At 49.2% G+C, this 20,000-nt stretch overlaps 1 protein-coding gene across 1 annotated transcript in view; it reads left to right on the top strand.

Moving 5' to 3' along the window:
- nrp2a (neuropilin 2a) overlaps positions 1-20,000 on the top strand; it is an 81,165-nt gene that overhangs the window by 32,530 nt on the left and 28,635 nt on the right. Inside the window, exons 5-9 of the mRNA XM_056301095.1 lie at positions 1,488-1,669; positions 10,477-10,707; positions 13,221-13,376; positions 14,243-14,412; positions 15,742-15,897. Coding sequence (XP_056157070.1) covers positions 1,488-1,669; positions 10,477-10,707; positions 13,221-13,376; positions 14,243-14,412; positions 15,742-15,897 — 895 coding nt within the window. The remainder of the gene's footprint in view (positions 1-1,487; positions 1,670-10,476; positions 10,708-13,220; positions 13,377-14,242; positions 14,413-15,741; positions 15,898-20,000) is intronic.

The following is a 20,000-nucleotide window of genomic DNA, read 5'->3' as shown; positions in this document are numbered from 1 at the left end:
AGCTGTCCCCCTGCATGCACGGCGACCCCTTTGGACCGCCTTCTACTCGCTTGTTATCTAGAAACAATTAGATTTATTTGTCTTTGCTTATTGAACAGCTGCTTCCGTCCTCTCTGCCCTGCAGCCGCCCGCTCCGCAGACCGAACAATGCTGCCATTGAGTTGAAGCGAGGTGAGCTTGGGCTAGTGGTCCCCAGCAGAAGCCAGGAGTGGTTCAGTGTACCGGAGCTGGCAACGGGGCAAACAGCTGACGGGGGGGGGGGGGTCTCTCTCAGCCAAACAAAGCTGGGATCCGCATGGAGACGTGTTTACTTGTGACGGTGCCTCGACGCGGCGGTGTGTTTCCTCGGCGCTTGGCGCGGAAATGACGCGCGCTGCCCTGCATCTGAGCCCACATGTGCCCATCCATCCATTATCCAAACCGCCTCAGGGTCGCGGGGTGCTGGAGCCTATCCCAGCAGTCATAGGGCGGCATGCAGGGAGACACCCTGGACAGGCCGCCAGGCCATCACAGGGCACTTAAATAATACTTAATACTTGAACACTTAATACTTAAATAATACTTTATACTTAATTCTAGAATACCTAATACTTAAATTATACTTAATACTTAAATACTTAATACTTAAATAATGCTTAATACTTGAACACTTAATACTTAAATAAAACTTGAATACTTAATGCTTAAATAATACTGAACACTTAATACTTGTATACTTAATACTTAAATAATACTTGAATACTTAATGCTTAAATAATACTTAATACTTGGAAAAAAGTTGGGAAAAAAACAAACAAACGCTGCTGTTCGAAGCCAGTCAACCATGAGCAGCTCCAGACAAAGCACAGACCTGGGGTTCTTAACACTAGAACGACCAGGATTTCACTCCTACCGAAAACGACCATGGGCGGTCAAAATGACTGCCTGCTTTTAAACTCTATATTCAGTCAAATAAATACCCAATTGATAGATTAATGTATTGCATATGTTAGCATGTCTGTTAGGAAATGACTGACACCAAAATTAACAGTTTAACAACTATAATCTCATGTTTTATCACATTTGTAGCTCGTTTTGGCTAAATGATTGTCTTATTTGTCCACGATGAGCCACCGTATCTTGGGATCAATCAATGTGTTCTGGGATCTATATACTGTGTTCTGGCATACAAATAGACTCGGTATGTAACGCTATCGGCCTCGTGTCACCTGGTTCTTGTTGTTTTAATAAACCAGCAGTTTTTTGGTTACAAGCCTGTGCGCTCACTGACTCACACACCAGTGAACAAATTTATACATGGCGTCAGAAGGAGCTCGTTGAAGAGCCTCCATAACATTGTCTCTATCTATCTCTCACTCTTTTCGTCTCTACATTCACTTCCATGTCGTTTCAGTTGACCATCTGCTGAAGAACAGGTGTAAACCGGTAAATAATCACCATCTTTTCTTTTCCTCCCTCCCACCTTCCTCCCTCCTCCTCTTCCTCAGGTATGACTTTATCGAGATCCGTGATGGGACTTCGGACGCCGCCGACGTGCTGGGCCGACACTGCAGCAACATCGCCCCGGCGCCAATCATCTCGTCCGGGCCCTCCCTTCAGATCCGATTCGTCTCCGACTACGCCCACCAGGGGGCGGGCTTCTCTCTCCGCTACGAGATCTTCAGAACAGGTGGGCGGCAGTCTGGAAAGTTAGACATGACATTTTTTGGTCCTCTTTAGCGTGATGGCTATCGGCTGGGATAGCGTAACTTGGTGTAATGCTTCACATTTACCCAGTGGATTCATAAACATGGTGTTTTTGCATCGTGTGAACAGATGTCGTGATATTTACCGATATTGTGTGCAAATCCGCCGTGATTGTCATAATAATAGTAATGTCCATATCACCCAGAGTTAGTCTCATGTAAATCGTTCAGAAAGTGTTTTTTGGATCCATAAATAATGTCAGAGTCATTGTGGATTTCATGTCGGATTAAAATGTCGATTAGCACATGCTAGTGATTTTCGTCAAGGATGCGAAGCGGAAGAGGAGTTTCGGTTAGTTGAGGAAGACTTTTAGGTATCCTGTGATCCGTGTTGAATATTTTCCGGAAACTATGTATAGAGTTTGTGTGTCTGCTAGTAACTACTTCAACCAAGATCTCGTTTCCTGTGAAGCACCAACACATTGTAACGACCTCGGATGACTAGAATCGCGAGCCTGGACCCTTTAGTCGACTGGTTAACGTAGTCGCCCGTGGTGCGGGAGACCCGGGTTCGCCTCCGGGCTGCGGCAGTTCCCGGCTGCCCCCTGAATTCGCTACAATATTAAGAAGCGACAGCTTGTGTCTTGTCGTAGATAGTGAGACATTGTTCTGTCACAGAGATGTCTTTCGCCGTCGTAAGTTGTTACACATTAACGTTTAAGTCAATGATTTTGTTTAAGTTTGAGCCTGTTCTCTGCCTCCGGCTAATGGCCCATGACTTATGATCTCTCACCCCCCGCCCCGCCCCCCTTCTTGCCCCGGTGCACCAAGCGCTCCCTAACACTCTCCAAGTAATTACCATCAGCCGAGGTGGCTGGAGGAAGTAAACAAAAGTTTGACTGAAATAAGTGTGTGTGTGTGGGTGTGTGTGTGTGGGTGTGTGGGGGGCGGGGGGGGAAAGCTTTTTAACGACTTTTATGCCCCCAAAGCATCTGAAGAATGCTTTCTTAATTGGAGTGGGACCGACTTCCTCCGGGGAGACGGAGGGATGGAAAGAGGGAGAAGGAGAAAGCTCCCAGGTGCTTTGGAGTGGGTGAGGTGGGGGGAGGGGAGGGGGGGTTAGGGTTAAAGGTTTATGGGTAGAGGCGGAGGAGAGATAAGGGATAGGGATGAGCTGTAAGAGGAATTTGCTTTCGGAGGTGAAGTGCACTTTGCAGGTGAGGTGGCAGGAAGGCGAGTGTTTGTGTTGAAGGTGGGGGGGGGCAGATGTGTGTGTGTGTGGGGAGGAGGGGGGTTGTTAGGAACATGGTCAGGTTGGCCTCGAGGCAGCTGAAAGGTTAAAGTTCCTCATGTCTCTTGCTGATGTTCTATATGTGGACGTGTTCTGATGTTTTGTCGACCTGCGGCATCCATTTATTATCGTGTCCTGCGCCCCCTGGATACTCGGGTTACACGACGTACCTCAACCTTCTCTGTTGATTGGGACAAAATGGACGAAAGGCAGCGGACGGGTTTCCACACTCGTAACTGTGTGTGACGGTTTTGTGCGGCACAAAACGGTAAGTCTCTATCGAGTGTGCGTCGAGCGAGGGGGGGAAAATGTCTCCTCTGCTTTCTCGTCAAGTGAATGTGACCCAGATTTGACGTTTAGCTCTGTTTCCAGGGCCACCAGCTCAAACCTCGACAGATATAATACTGAAGATTACATCTATCATGTATACACACACGGACACACACACACACACACACACGCACTCAGATGGATGGCTTGATGGGGGATGCGGTTGCCATGGCTTTAAACAAGATCCTGTTATGTATCTGCTGGGGATGGGATATAAGAGCATGAGTAGGTGTGTGTGTGTGTATGTGTGTGTGCGTGCAGTGTAGGTGCCTTCGTACTGCGTGTGTGGGTGGTTACAGCGAGCTGGTTGTTTGAGATTCGGTCTTAATGAACAGGGAGGCAGTGTGATGTTGTGTGTGGGTTTGTCTCTGTGATCATTTTTGGTTCAGAGCCAGACTGTGTGACAGTGTGTGTGTGTGTGTGTGTGTGTGTCTCCGTGTGTGTGTGTGTGTGTGTTTATGTGCACGCTAAAGAGAGATTCAGAAAAAGTGAAAGAGGGACAGAGGCGGACATTGAGGTAAGGGAGAGAACAACAGAAGTGTAAGAGTGTGTGTGTGTGTGTGTGTGTGTGTGTGTGTGTGTGTGTGTGTGTGTGTGTGTGTGTGTGTGTGTGTGTGTGTGTTCTGGCTGTGTGCTGGAATCCATGTGTTAATTAGTGCGTTTCCTCCTCCCGCCTGCTCTCTCATCACGGCTGTTTGTCTTACCGTGGCAGGCTCGTGCCAAGTATTTCCACTAAATACGGCCGAGCAGTGCTGAGAAGTACGCAGGCTGGAGCTCTATTTGTTTATGAGGATGCGTTGCTTGTGTGTGTGTGTGTGTGTGTGTGTGTGTGTGTGTGTGTGTGTGTGTGTGTGTGTGTGTGTGTGTGTGTGTGAAAGAGAGCGAGAGAGGGAGCGGGAGAGAGAGCATCTGCATGTGTGTGTCTGTGTTTTCGTGCGTCAAACTCAAATGCCGGCATGTTAGATTTAGATCCAACAGGACTGACTACGTCTGTTTTGTATTGTGTGTGTGTGACTATGTCTGTGTGTATCCGCTCTGTATTTGCATGTGCATGTACACAGTGTGTGTGTGTGTGTGTGTGTGTGTGTGTGTGTGTGTGTGTGTGTGTGTGTGTGTGTGTGTGTGTGTGTTTTTAAGGGGTGCGTCCCTGTCCAGATAGGAATCTTGGGTCAACATACAACTGGGAGGTGTGTCTGTCCAGCTTCCCTCCCGTCTTAAACAGACAGTACGGCTTAAGGCACACTTTGACCTCTCTTTTCCATGTCTACTGTGTGTGTGTGTGTGTGTGTGTGTGTGTGTGTGTGTGTGTGTGTGTGTGTGTGAGAACGACAAGTGGCGTTCGATCGTAGCCTTGTTTGTGCGCCGTGCAATAATGAAATTCAGCCTTGTTTTTGTTTTGTTCAATCAACCCTGTTACATAAGTGGTGACTGTAACATCTCCGGGAGGGGGGGCTGCGTGTGTGAGTGCGATTGTGTGTTTGTGTTTGTGTGCATAATGGGACACAGCGCGGAGAAAGTTAATTATTTCCAGTGATGCTGAGAGTCGACCCCTTGACTCAATGTTCAAGCCTCGTCCGTCCCCCCCTCCCGGCTAACCCAACCCACCTCCTCAGGGAAGCGAGGATGAGCGTCTGTCCCGAAATAACAACCATTCAATCCCGACCCCCCCCCCCCGGACCCGCCTCCCTCATGCACGTGCATGTGCACACACACCGTCTCACACATGACAACGCTGATGTACAGTGAAAGAGCAGGGAGCGGCGCCCCTCTTCATTATTGTTGTGCCCTACTTTGCTCTTACTCATGCGTGCTTAACCCTTTATCCGACACACACACACACACACATTCATTCACAGTCACGTGACCCTGATGTTGTTACCACGGCTACAGGGGGAAGACTTGCTGGCAGAAGCTGCCCCCCAGCCCATCCATCCGCCCCCTTACATGGTTTGCACCCCCCTCACCCCCAAAGCCCACCTCCAGTGCTACAGCAACAGACGCGGTTGCAGCCAAGCCTGTGCCAGACGTGCACAGCAACCCCCAACCAACCCCCACCCCCACCCCCCACGACCGCTGGTGACTGCTGGCATGGCGGCCTGCTGGGTCACGGCTGGAGTACCGCCCGGAGGAGCGGTGCCCCAGTCACAACACCGGTCCCTCCGTCCAGGGAAAGTTCCGGGAACACTGTGATCACGCGCCGTTGGAATCTTGCAGCCTGTTTATTTATTGTGTTGTCACGCTTTCATCTTTGCCACCTCGGGGTGGTTAAAAAAGACTTGATGATAGCGTTCCGTCCCGTCCCGTAATCACGCCTGGCTCCGTCCCACCCTATATAAAGCTCCGCTGGCGCGCGCTCTACCCCAGGTCTCCCCAGGTCCATAAACGTGTTGAGCCCTGGCATGCAGACGCGGTTGTTTTTACTTTTTTTTTTTTTCCACCGAGTCGTCTTGTTGTTCAGGATGTTGTTGTTGTTGTTGTTGGTTTCCCTCTCAGACACAACCCCCGCCCCCACCCCCTCTTCCACCCCCGTCTGTCACGCAATCAGCAAGGCAACAAACACACACCATGCACACACACACACACACACACACACACTACCGCACAAACACATTGCAATACACACGTTTCCTCGTGTGTGTGCCCGCGGGAGGAGTCTGTCGTTGGGTGGCGCTCCTCGAGAGGGAGCGGGAGGAGGCTTGTGTGTCTGTGCATGTGCAGTAGGTGTGCACCAAGACGGATGCAGCACTCAGGTAGGGGAGAGGAGGAGGGGTGCACCCTTTTGACAGGCAGCAGTCGCCCAGACAGGGAGGTTAGCCCTCGCAGCACGAGGCGCGGTGCCCAGACGGGGGGGGGGGGGGGGGGCGAGGTGACAGCAAAAGGAATGAATGAACGCAGACTCGGTGCGTCGCAGCCGAGACGAGAGGAGTCGAAGAGGGAATGGAGAGGAGAGAGGAGGAAAGATGAGAGAGAAGGAGGGTGTGTGTGTGTGTGTGTGAGGGATGAGTGTGTGTGTGTGTGGGGGGGGGGGCGGGGTCTGACACAACATGTGGAGCCGCTGCTACATTAGGTGCTCAAGCGTTAATACTGGAGTGGTTTCTACCCAGCAACTCCCCACCCCCAATCCTATACACCACCCCCCACACACACACACCCACACATAAACACACACCATGACCACCCCCTTTTTGCCAGAAGACAGTTCTTGCCAAATGGCAGCTCATGGCAGGATGCAAGCACCAACCGGGGGGGATGCACATCGCATGAGTGTGTGTGCACGAGTGAGTGAGTGATGGAAGAGAAGATGGGTCGAGGAGAGGAGGGGGGGCTTGTTTTTAACATGTTCATACACTGTGAAGTAATGAGCGCTAAAAAAATAAATAAAGAGAAGCTACCCATGCATATGTGAACAATCACACACAAGCACGCACAAAAACACCAGCCAGACAAACCAACACAAGCGTGCACACATCTAAAAGTCTGCACGTTGTTTTGAACATTGTTTAATGTATGAATTAATTGCACTGCACACCCACTATAGAATACACACACACACACACACACACAACACTTGTGCGCCCCCCATACAGAGCGCTATGTTAAGGATAAGGAGGTGGTGGAGTCAAGCTGTGCTCAGATTGAAGTTTTTGTCAGTAGGATTCCAGGCTACAACTCCATGACCCACTAAGAAACAAGGCAAGTGTGTTACTGGGTCTCACACACACACACACACACACACACACACACACACACACACACACACACACGGGAATCAAACAGAGATATACACACTGTCGCATATATGGGAGACAAAAATTGCACACGCTGAAGAACTGGTGCAGATGTAAGGAAAATGGAAACACACGTGATGAAACTCACAATGAGATACACGGGCGCACAAATACTGGGACACGGACACGCAGAATCTCAAAAAGCGCAGAAATACAAACACCCACGCACACGCTCCCAGAGACCAAGACACACACACGCGTGGCTCATGCATAGTGCATGCGCACATGCTCGGCTGCTGCGATGTAAGCACAACAGAGCCGCGGTGTCGTTATGCATGCGCCCTATCGCTCTCGCGTCCCCCTGACTGCTCCAGTCACTCCTTTTGACCTTCTGTTTGCCCACTGCGGACATACACAGTGGTAGTACAAACACACACACACGGGGGGGGGGGGGCACACAGGCACTAACAGACAGACATGCACACATTGCTGAGGTGAGTTACTCGGGGGGGGGGGGGTTGGGAGACGGCAGAGGTGGGATTTAAATTGCAGACATGCTTCACTGTTCCTTTTTTCCGTGTTATTGTGTGTGTGTGTGTGTGTGTGTGTGTGTGTGTGTGTGTGTGTGTGTGTGTGTAAGCACCCTGACACCCAGCACAGGGAGCGATGAGCCGGTGGTGTATTGATGTCAGTGTGTGAAGGAGTCGACATGAGAGGCTGAGCGCTGCTTTTAACTTGTAGAGAGGGTAACATGCACCTGAATGTTAATGTGCTCAGTGCGATGGATAGAAAGATAGATGGATAGGTAGATACATAGATAGATAGATGCATACACAGATACCATTTAGGAAGAAGTGTGTGTGTGTATGTGTGTGAGTGGGAGAGATGGGCTTCGTAAGATAGACAGAAATAGAGAGGAAGCAAATCTGTGACAGTGATGGAATGTGTAGAAATGATGGGGGGGGGGGAAGGTGTGTGGGAGAATTAACGAAGAAGTGGGAAAATGAAAAACTGAGCGCAAGGTGAAAGCTGCAAGAGAGAGAGAGAGAGAGAGAAAATGGGCTCTATGAGAGCTTCGGTGTCACTAGTGCCTTATCTCTCTCTCTCGGTGCTGATTGGGGTCAGATCTGTGTCATTTACCAAGCGCGGACAGGAGGCGGGCCAGACGCCTGGCCTGGGCGGCCGGCGGACCGCTCTTCGCTTTTATGGGCCGACCGATAATAAGGAACGGTGCCTCGAAGGAATGCTGCGTCGTGAAAACACCACCACAGTGTTTTCCGACAGCAGCGTCGCCATGAACACCGCACCGCTTATTCATGAGTCCCGCCGGCCATGTGACTTTCTCGCTGCCGCCATGTTGGATCGCAAACTAGCTGTGGATACGTGTAGCAACCGTTCGTTTATTCTACGCAACGTGTGTTCTCGCCGCTTGTTTTAGCTCGAAAGTGCGTTTATAAGTTAAGAAAAGTTAGTTCTTACTTCGTCAAATTATTGCCTGCTGCCATTTTTTATCTAGGGAAGTTTTTTTTAAACTTGGTAAGTACCTGACTCTGACAGAAGTAGGAAAAATTCTTCCGAGTTGGTGCCTACAGTTCTCGGCCATGAGCCTACCGGACGGAGCAGGGCGGCGCTCATAGACGGCGGGCCACGCTGTAGAGCTAGTGCAGGGGGATACGTACAGTATTATTATCATCACAATAATCACATGGGATTTTACACGATAGCAATATCATGATATCGGCTAACATAATGCAAAAAAAATACTATGTTTAAGAATCCGGCTGAGGCTCAAAACGTTAAAGTGTTCGGTAGCGCTAAGTACAATGTTGTAGCCTTCACCGCTATAAAGACCACATTTACAGCATTTACACGCAAACGTCGTCTTTATTCTCGGCTGTTGTCAGCCACAGCCACGCCGCACAGACCGCCATTAACTCAACAACTCACTGGTCTGTCCACGCAAACGCGAAACAACGAAAACCAATCAGTAACCAGCGGGCCAGCCCGCGCCCCCTCCCTTTTCTGCTCCACCAACCACAGGCATGCACACTGACCGACATAACACGCATTCCCGTGATTGGCAGAGAGCCGGGGGACGATAGACTGACTCCGCCAATCAGCACTCCCAACAGTACGAGGTCGCTACACTGTCGAACCAAAACTAGCATTCAAGTACGGCGATATCGAACTTCATCGCTGCAAGACGGTTAATGGTGATATTGAATAAAATCCCAGCCCGGTGTGGAAACTCTGCTGAGATAACGGTAGACAACCTGACTGTTTGGGTTTAAAGAAGAGAAATTCTTCTTTATCTCCCGACGCCCTGGCTCAGTCTCGCTATTAGCGCTCCAACCGTCTCAGTAATGGACGTGAATAAAGAGGTGCGAGGTGCCAACTCCTTTTTACAGAGTAGAATAAACAAGATAGATGGCGGAGAAAGTTTATAGCCGACCTATTGAGGTGGGTAATAATTAAAGTAGACGACGAATGAAAAATGAGACGGGGATGGTGTGCATGTGTACACACTGGTGTGTGTGTAGACATTTATGTAAAGTCCCTTCGTGTGTTCGTTCGTGAGTGTCTGCCCGACCGTCATCCCTTCCCCTCATTTGTGTGCCAGTCCACAAACACTCGGCCGTGAGTCAGGCTCCCCAGTGGCCCGGGGAGCAGTGGCTGATGGGAAGATGATCTGAACCACACAGCTGCCGTCGCTCAAGGTGAGCCGTCCTGGGCGCATAAATCTGCATCGCTAATGAGGAGCTGCCGCAACGAGCCCACTTAGACCCATTACACAACGTTTGTTGTGTGTGTGTGTGAGAGAGAGAGAAAGTGTACATATGTGTGTGTGTGTGTGTGTGTATGTATATATATAAACGGAGGAAGGTATAATATTGTATTATATGGGTGTAGAACGAGAGAAATGGGCTGATGATGGCTCTTGATTGGTCCGTTGATGTTATCAATGCGGAAGCAGCCGTGATTATGTGCGTTGTTCTGTTAAAGTCAGTGATGAGGTTGTTGAGTGGGTCTGGCGGACGAGGTGGAAGGAACTTGACCGACGAGAAAACGCTGTTAGCCCGGTCGGCTGGCGTGATGCCGCGTTAGGCACGCCCACTTGAGCACTTGCTCACCGTGTTTGCTCTCCACACACTGGGCCTTGTTGACTGTGTATGTTTGTGTTTGTATATATATGTGTGTGTGTGTGTGTGTGTGTGTGTGTGTGCACCCACGAACACAAGCCTGATGTGTGTGTGCATTTGTATATGCATTTCCTCGTACGGCTGCAGTACGTTCCAACTTCACCGTCAGTGACAAATGACTCCCTGAAACGCCTCTGCACATGAGATGAGATATCCCCTCTGTGATCGATTGCTCATGCCTGTTCATTATCCCACATGTAAACGATCGCTCATCTCTCGACTTTCTCCTTGTACCGTTTCAGGGTCAGAATTCTGCTTCCGTAACTTTACCAGCTCCTCCGGCATGATCGAGTCCCCGGGGTTCCCCGACAAGTACCCCCATAATCTGGAGTGCTCCTACATGATCATCGCTCCGCCTCACATGGACATCACCCTGACCTTTCTCACATTTGACCTCGAGAATGACCCCCTGCTGGTGGGAGAGGGCGACTGCAAGTACGACTGGCTGGACGTCTGGGACGGCCTTCCGCAGGGTGAGAGGATGCATCGCGTGCCGACAAATGCATACATACAGACACACACACACACAAACACACACACACACACACACACAGACAGAACAGTAAGATGCATGCTTGAACATAAGTACATGCAAACACAGAAACACAATGTACATCATAAATAGGATATCGCTTCAAACCAAACCCACACAACATTTCCGTGCACAGACTCACACACATGTATATTTACACAATGTAAAACACTCCCACATAGAAATACAAACAAATGTCTTCATTCTCATCATAAACCATATCTCCCTTTGACGTAGCTGGCCTTCCTGAGCATTCCTTGACATTATACAGAGGAAACATTATTTCACATGGGGGGCTGAAAGTGCCATAACACCCCAAAGGGATAGACCTTTCCCATGCCCCGCTTCCCCTTTTATAATAACACCCATCATCGCTCTCTCTCCTATCCCCCCTGTCTGTCCTCGCTCTCCCCTGTCTTATCACCTAGCGCCTCCTTCCTCCCCCAGCTAGTGAGAGTGAGGGCCGCGATGGATATCTGTGTTCAGCCAATAGGGGTGCAGAGTTTTGTGAAAGTGGTCTATCGGGCGGTCTATCTGGAAGCGGTTACACAGAAACCATTTGAGGATGTTATCAAAGGCTTTGATGGTGGCCGCCATGGTCGGTCCACTTGTTAGTTGTTGTAGCAAGCTGATGATAGCTACATTAGCAGCGGTGAGTGGTTAACTTCCTGTGCTGCCTCTCTCTCTCTCTTTCTGTCTCTCACACACTCTGTCTCCCTTTCTGTCTCTCTCTCTCACACACTCTTTTGTACACACACACTGTCTCTCTTTCTGTCTCACACACACACACACAGACACACACAGACTCTCTCTCATACACACACACACTGTCTCTGTCTCTCTCTCTCACACACACACACACTGTCTCTCTTTTTGTCTTACACACACATTCTCTCACTCTTTGTCTCTCTCTCTCATACACACACACTCTGTCTCTCTCACACACACACACGCTGTCTCTTTCCGTCTTACTCACACACGTTCTCTCTCACTCTCTTGTCTCTTTCTGTCTCTCTCACACACACTCTGTCTCTCTTTGTCTCTCTCTCTCACACACACACAATCTATCTCTCTCTCTTGTGTGAAATGTACGGCAGAGAACCGGTGTTTCATTCTAATTATTTCATTGTCGTTTGCTAAGAGGGAAACCAAAGTAGGTTTTAAAATTCCAATTATAGCCTTGAATTCGGAGGGTTTGATAGTTGAAACAATTCCTACCATTCAAAGTCATGAATTAGGAGGAAATTAAATTGTAACCCAATTCCTGTGAACTGAGTCCGTGGGTGAAAAAAAGAGAGAAGGGAGGGAAGGAAGGAAGGAAGGAAAATTGGTGACTGCTGATGGAGTTACTCTTGAGAATCTCCATCCTTTGTATTGAGAGTGTGTGTGTGTGTGTGTGTGTGTGTGTACATCACGTTTTCCTATCCTAATGGGGACATAAAGACATGAAACCACCTACCTTGTGGGGACATTTTATGGGTCCTCATTAGGAAAAGGGTCTATTTTAAGGGTTAGGATTTGGGTTTAGGGTTAAGGTTAGAATTAGGATTAGGTTAAAGCTAGGGTAAGGGTTAGGATCAGGCACGGAGTAATGATGGTTAAGGTTAGGGTTAAGGGCTAGGGAATGAATGTAGTCAATGAGGGGTCCCCACAAGTATAGGGTGACGTGTGTGCACTTGTGCCTGGTTCTTCAGGCGAAGGCAGTACAGCTTGCATTAAGCCAGGGATTCCAACCCCCCTACTGGGCCCGGGCGGGGACACACATGGCAGATGGAGGGATGTCTGAGAGAAAGGAAACATGGGAGACAGCTGGATAGAGAGAATCATGCCGAGACTCATCAGACAGCGGTTACTAGAGGAGCGAGTCCGCATACAGTACTTTGCTGGCGTTTTCATTGACTCGTTGATTTCAGTGGAGGACACCTGCTGTTGTTGCAGGTCTCCGGTGCGGTCCTAAAATCTTGCTGTGGTGCTCAAAGGGAAAGCAACACAATGCTTCAAACAGGTTTTTGATAGTCTTAAAGCCAGTCTGTTCGGTACAGCGAGTCAATAAAAGGTGGACGGAGTTGCTTGCAAAAGACAGAAGACTTCTCCTCAGCGTTGCCCGGAATGGCGCCGCTGAAGGAATGCACCTTCCCACGCGTGCGTCGTGTTGGACCTTGGGCACAAAACGCCATGATTTGATTCCAGCAAAGTGTTTCAACAAGCAGCCTCGTTTAAATTCAGCGGTTAAACCGAGCGACTCTCATTTAAGCCAAAGTGAAGCTATTATAAATATCTGCTGAAATACGGCGGCGCACGACTGTAAATAATGCGCCTCCCGGAGAGAAAATGTGTGATTACATCTCAGAGCGTGCTGCTCCCCTGCTGCAGCAATTTGCTCATATTGTGTGTGTGTGTGTGTGTGTGTGTGTGTGTGTGTGTGTGTGTGTGTGTGTGTGTGTGTCTTTGCAGTGGGTCCGCTGATTGGTCGGTATTGTGGAACAAAGATCCCCCCAGAGATCCAGTCATCCTCCGGCCTGCTGTCTCTCTCCTTCCATACCGACATGGCGGTGGCCAAAGACGGATTCTCTGCCAGATACAACATGACACACAAGAAAGTCAGCGACTGTGAGTTTGGAACGCCACCATCTTGGCCTGACTTTGTTTGGTTTTTTTTTTGTGTAAGGGGGGGGGGTCATTGTGTGTGTGTGTGTGTGTGTGTGTCTGGGTTTGAATTTCCGTTTCTGTCTATTTTCTCTGAACTTCACACCTTCTTCTCCCTCCATCTCTGCTGAGGCCCGCCTTTCTTCTTCTTCGCTCTTTGTACCCTCTCAATCTTTCTAGCTGGCCTTCCCGTAATACTGTTCAATCCCTCAAGCTCTCTCTCTCGCTCCCTCTCCCTCTCTCTCTCTCTCTCTCTCTCTCTCTCTCAGGGCAGCATGATTTCTTAAAGGCTGCCTCATTCTATTTTCTTGAAGAATATAGATTAAATTGACCTCAATTTACCTCAGCTTGGCTGACCCTCTTCGTTGTTTCTTTTTACCTCTCTCTCATCCTCCCCCTCTCTTTCTCTCTCTCTCTCTCTCTCTCTCTCTCTCTCTCTCTCTCTCTCTCTCTCTCTCTCTCTCTCTCTCTCTCTCTCTCTCTCTCATCACCTCCCCGACTCACCTTCTTCAGCTCCATAATGCCTCTGATCTCGTTTTTCTGCCTCTCCCTTTAACTTTTCACCTTGCCTCCTCACTTTTTTCTCCTAACTTTCTTCCTTCCGTCCTTCATAACTTCTTTGCACCTTTCCTCTGTTCCTTGCCTTCCTTCCTTTATTAATCCTTCCCGCTCTTTCTTCCTCTCCTAATTCCTTTCTTCCCCCTCTCATTTTTTTTTACATTTCTCCCTCATCACCATAGTCTTGACCAAGAAAGTCAGGATGACTGATTGAATAATTCTCTCTTTCTCGCTCTCTCTCCTCCCTCCTCCTCTTCCGTCCATCCCGTCAGCATTCCACTGCAGCACGGCGTTCGGCATGGAGTCGGGGAAGATCAGCGACGACCAGATCACTGCCTCCTCGTCCTTCTACGATAACCGCTGGTCGCCGCGTCAGGCACGCCTCAACAACGACGACAACGCCTGGACGCCCGCTGAAGACAGCAACAAAGAGTATATACAGGTCAGTGGCAAGTTCTCCCACGCACACGCACAAATACATGTTTACGCACACACACACACAAATACATGTGCATACACACACACGCACAAACATACATGCACACACACAGAATCACTACTGTCACCCCATTAAAATGGGTCTGCAAGACTTTTTCTTGAGGACGTTCTTGCAGAAATGTAAGTTAACATGGAAAGCTGCATTACACTAGTGCTGGGCGCTATCGAAACATCCGTCTATCCATCCATCCATCCATTATCCAAACCGCTTAGTGTAGTAATTCATGGTTCACCACATTGAACTGTTTGCTAATATAAATGACAATATCCTGATTTCATCCCGATACAATACCATTGAAAGACTGTTAACAATAATGTTGAATTGTTGCCCAGCCCTACACAACACACACTGATGCACACTGGGAGAACCTCATATGGTGCAGAGACACGGAAGAGAGTGAACAAACACACTCACACACACACACACACACACACACACACACACACACACACACACACACACACACACACACATACACACACACACCCCAGTCCACCTTGTGACTCAGGTGCATAAACAGCCTCCAGAAGGAGAGGAAGGGCTTCTTTTCATCGGGGTGGCCTCTGGCCGCGTTGCCTCGCCTCCGTTGTGCGAGACCACAGCTCTTATCACGGCGGCGGACCAGTCACAGATTACAGACAGGAAGGAAGGAGAAGCAGGCTTGTTGACCGGATGATTGCCGTGCCCGACTGCGAACGCCGGCCGGCTGGGAGAGAGGTTGAGAATAGTGACTGGGGGGGGGGGGGCGCTCTGTCCTCCCACCGCAACAGCTGGCGAAGTGTCCTTGGAAATGATATTTTTCACCCTAAATCCCTTCAGCGAAGCAGCCAACAGTAAAAGGCTGTGGTTAAACTGAACAGATCCCATGTGTGTGTGTGTGTGTGTGTGTGTGTGTTTGCGTGAGTAGGACGTGGAGCAGGAGGCTGTAAAAACTGTGCCTGCTTTAATATTTTCAAGATAAAAACAACTTTAAGTGTCTCTGGATAAATTATGTTTATGGTCCATGTGACTGATATGATAGAGGTCAATTCAACTTCACTTCAAAATATTCTAGACAATAAGCTGGCAATATAGATAAGTGTGGCTGTATACAAGATAACGTTCCATTTCTCACAAAAAAGGGATCGAAGAATGATTTCTCTCTCTCTCGCTCATTCTCTTTCTCTCTGGTGTGTACTGACATGGCTACTGACAGGTTGAAAACATACGATGACTGATGGTGTTCTCTCTCTATCTCTCTCTGTGTCTTTTTTTGCCCCCACCCCCCACTAGGTTGACCTCCACTTCCTGAAAGTTTTGACGGGCATTGTCACACAGGGGGCGGTTTCCAAGGAGACGCAGAAGTCCTACTACGTCACCGCCTTCAAGCTGGAGGTCAGCACCAACGGGGAGGACTGGATGGTCTACCGGCACGTCAAGAACCACAAGGTAAGCTTGTGCATGTACTGCACACGCAAACACACACACAAACACACACATACAGAAAGCCACAGACCTTACAAGCAGCCGTTGAGTGAGAATCTACTCACATGGACCATAAACATAATTTATCCAGAGACACTTAAAGTTGTTTTTATCTTGAAAATATTAAAGCAGGCACAGTTTTTACAGCCTCCTGCTCCACGTCCTACTCACGCAAACACACACACACACACACACACACACACATGGGATCTGTTCAGTTTAACCACAGCCTTTTACTGTTGGCTGCTTCGCTGAAGGGATTTAGGGTGAAAAATATCATTTCCAAGGACACTTCGCCAGCTGTTGCGGTGGGAGGACAGAGCGCCCCCCCCCCCCCCAGTCACTATTCTCAACCTCTCTCCCAGCCGGCCGGCGTTCGCAGTCGGGCACGGCAATCATCCGGTCAACAAGCCTGCTTCTCCTTCCTTCCTGTCTGTAATCTGTGACTGGTCCGCCGCCGTGATAAGAGCTGTGGTCTCGCACAACGGAGGCGAGGCAACGCGGCCAGAGGCCACCCCGATGAAAAGAAGCCCTTCCTCTCCTTCTGGAGGCTGTTTATGCACCTGAGTCACAAGGTGGACTGGGGTGTGTGTGTGTATGTGTGTGTGTGTGTGTGTGTGTGTGTGGGAAGAGAGGGGGGAGGAGACAGAAAGGAGGGAAAGCTGACAAACAAGAACAATGAGGTCCTCTGTGTGCCCTTATCTGTGTGTACGATTCATCATCTCCCGCTCCCTCCCGCTCTCTCTCTCGCTCTCTCGTTCTCTTGCACACTCACACATTTAGGCTGGCAGACCAGTCCCAGTGTCATGCCACATCTGGTCCAGGTCCGAGTCGTCGTGTGTCTACGATGTTGTCCTTTGTTGCAGAGAAATTCACAATGCTTCTGCTATTGAAATTCCCAGGTGTATGCCATGATGTGTGTGTGTGTGTGTGTGTGTGTGTGTGTGTGTGTGTGTGTGTGTGTGTGTTGCGTCCTCATATCTATATTCTGTGTGTGACAGTGATACCCAGGAAGTAGAGATTGTTGTTGTCATGGTGAAAGCTACCATGAGTCTGATAATTGGGGATTCACAAATCTGTCTGTTGTATCTGGGTTAATGTCACCCTAGATAATAACCCGGGAAAAAAAGAGGGGGAGAGGGGGAGAGACGGATGTCTAATCCACACACACTCACTCACTCACACACACACACACACACGCACGCACGCCTGATTGATTTGGGCAGGGGGCTGGTGGGGGGGGGGTATGCAATGCAATGTGGAGATTATTTAGTGGAACTGGGATTTGACTTAAAAAGTCAACATCTGTAAAATTTATTAAGACCCCCCCTCTACACACACAAACACATGCACACACATACATACATTAACACCCTCACACACACACACACACACGCGCGCGCACACATGCACAGCAACCTAGAGGGCCATCCACATAACATGCACGCAAGGCATGGTTGTGCTCATGGTGTGTCTGGGAGCTCTGTGTGCATGTGTTTGTGTGTGTGTGTGTGCGTGTGTATGTGTTTGTGTGTATCTGTCTGTCATGTGTGATGTGTGCTGGTCTGCATGTACCATATGAGCTCAGTCTTTATCTTTCTGAACCAAACAAATGCATGCATACATACACACACACACACACACACACACACACACACACACACATACACACACACTCTCACACACACACACTCACATACACACACACTCTCACACACACACACACTCTCACAGACGCACATAAACACACACTCTCACACATACATACATATCACACACACACACTCTCTCTCTCTCACACACACACACGCAGATGCAGCCTGTGTATATTGCAGCGGTCTGCTGCACCTGTGAGTTGTCATCAGTGTTCAGCCATGAGACGATGCAGCAGCTGATCTGCATGCACTCGGGTAAAAATGCAGTACCTGACCCACTGACTTCCTGTCTAAATCACAGTCACTTTGGACATGGTATTCTACTGTCAGACAATAAGATTCAGCATCCCGTTTTGTCTCGTTTATGACAGACACGTGTTTCACAGAAACGCCGTCCATCTGTTCTCAGTATGGCGCTGACAGAAACCCAACAAGCTGTTGAGAAAGTGACAGTTACCAGGTTGCCCTGCAGACACAGGTTGCATCTCTGACAGGTTTTCAGCACATCTCAACCAGCGAGGTACTTGTCTTGCACCTTTACTCTCCGTGGAGCTGTGTAGACATATAGCTTCACTGATACGGTAGAGGGAAAACTATTTTTCATCCATTTCCATATCTGGACAGTAATGGAGGCTCTCTATCACTGAGGCAGCACTGAAATCAGCTCGCCTCACAGCAAGACGGTGCTGGGTTCGAACCCCGGGGTAGTCCAACCTTGGGGCCGTCCCAGGTCGTCCTCTGTGTGGCGTTTGCATGTTCTCCCGGTGTCTGTGTGGGTTTCCTCCAGATGCTCAGGTTTCCTCCCACAGTCCGAAGACATGTAGGTCAAGTGAATCGGCCGTGCTAAATTGTCCCTAGGTGCGAATGTGTGTGTGTGTGTGTGTGTGTGTGTGTGTGTGTGTGTGTGTGTGTGTGTGTGTGTCTGGGCCCTGTGATGGACTGGTAGCCTGTCCAGGGTGTCTCCCCATCTGCCGCTCAGTGATTGCTGGGATAGGCTCCAGTATCCCCGCGACCCTAATTAGGATAAGCGGCTTGGATAATGGATGGATGGATGGATGGAAATCCGAAGTGCAGACTTTTAACTTTTGCACCCGACACCCCTAAAAAAAAAATATCCCAGCACCTCTGCAAACCCTCATCATGTTCTGAATTCTCCTCACCGGTCAGGTTCTCCTCTCGTCCCGGCGGGCCGCAGAAGAACCGTTCCGTGACTGCTAATCCACCAATCATGTCCTACAGACTACCGGTTAGCCCACCCTAAGCCCCCTAAAGAACCCTTAAGTGGTCGAAGCTCGGTTCTCAACGGGGGGCCTGTAATGACTGGGATTTGGTTCTTCTGATTGTCATTTAACAGTGAAGCTTGAAGCTAGTGTGGCTTTGGAAGGATGTGTGTGTGTGTGTGTGTGTGTGTGTGCATGAGTAAGAGTGTGCATCAGGTGTGAATCATCGGTGAACAAAGGGACCCGCTTGGCAGTTCTTACCTCATTGTGTTTGTTGTTAGGAGAGAGAATGTTGCTGTTCATTGGCAAGATTTGGTCATTTTTTGCTGGAGAAACAATACGGAGGTGGATAGAGAGAGAGACAGACAGACAGACAGAGAGGGGGGCAAGGGGGGGCATGAGAGACAAAGAGAGGGGGGTCAGACAGAGAGGGGGGGGGCAAGGGGGGGAGACAGAGAGAGGGGGGGCGGGGAAAGTGAGGGGTGGGGAGAGAGGATTTGCTCCAATAGAGTCGGGGTAGGTAGAAAGAAAGCAGAACAGCAGCACCTCAGAATCACACCGGCACCGTGCACATTTACTGGTTAACACATGCAAGACTTGTTACTTCCAAACCTCACTTCTCACACATGCACCTCATTATCAGATATGACGCTAGCACTCACATATGAATAGGAGAAACAGCACACACACACACACACACACACGCTCGCACACACACACACGTATAGCCAAAGACAAAGAAACTGTGTACTGACAGCATAAACTCACTTATTCTCCCAGAAGCATTTTACGTTAAACTGACACAAATACACACACACACACACAATGTGATTTCTCTCACACATCCTTATTGTGTGAGAGAAATCACATTGGCCCCACTGCAAGCCTGGCATTGTGTTATTGAAAAGTATTGTGTGGCTCGTGCTAAATCTGTCACAAATATACAAGCTCTCACACACACACACACACACACACATACACACACACAGGAACCTATGAGGGGAAAAAACAGCCCACAACTTCAGACTGCTCTGTTACTGTCTCAGATGCAAGTTGATGCACACTGACACATGCACACACACACACACATGCACACACACATACCCACAGTTTTCATAATGCTCTTCATAATGCAAGCAATCTCTCACTCTACATATCCAACCCCATATGTAGATTATCATACATATGTAGA

This window comes from Lampris incognitus, chromosome 21, assembly GCF_029633865.1.
Source record: "Lampris incognitus isolate fLamInc1 chromosome 21, fLamInc1.hap2, whole genome shotgun sequence".
NCBI lineage: Eukaryota > Metazoa > Chordata > Actinopteri > Lampriformes > Lampridae > Lampris > Lampris incognitus.
This window is presented reverse-complemented; position numbering and strand designations above follow the sequence as displayed.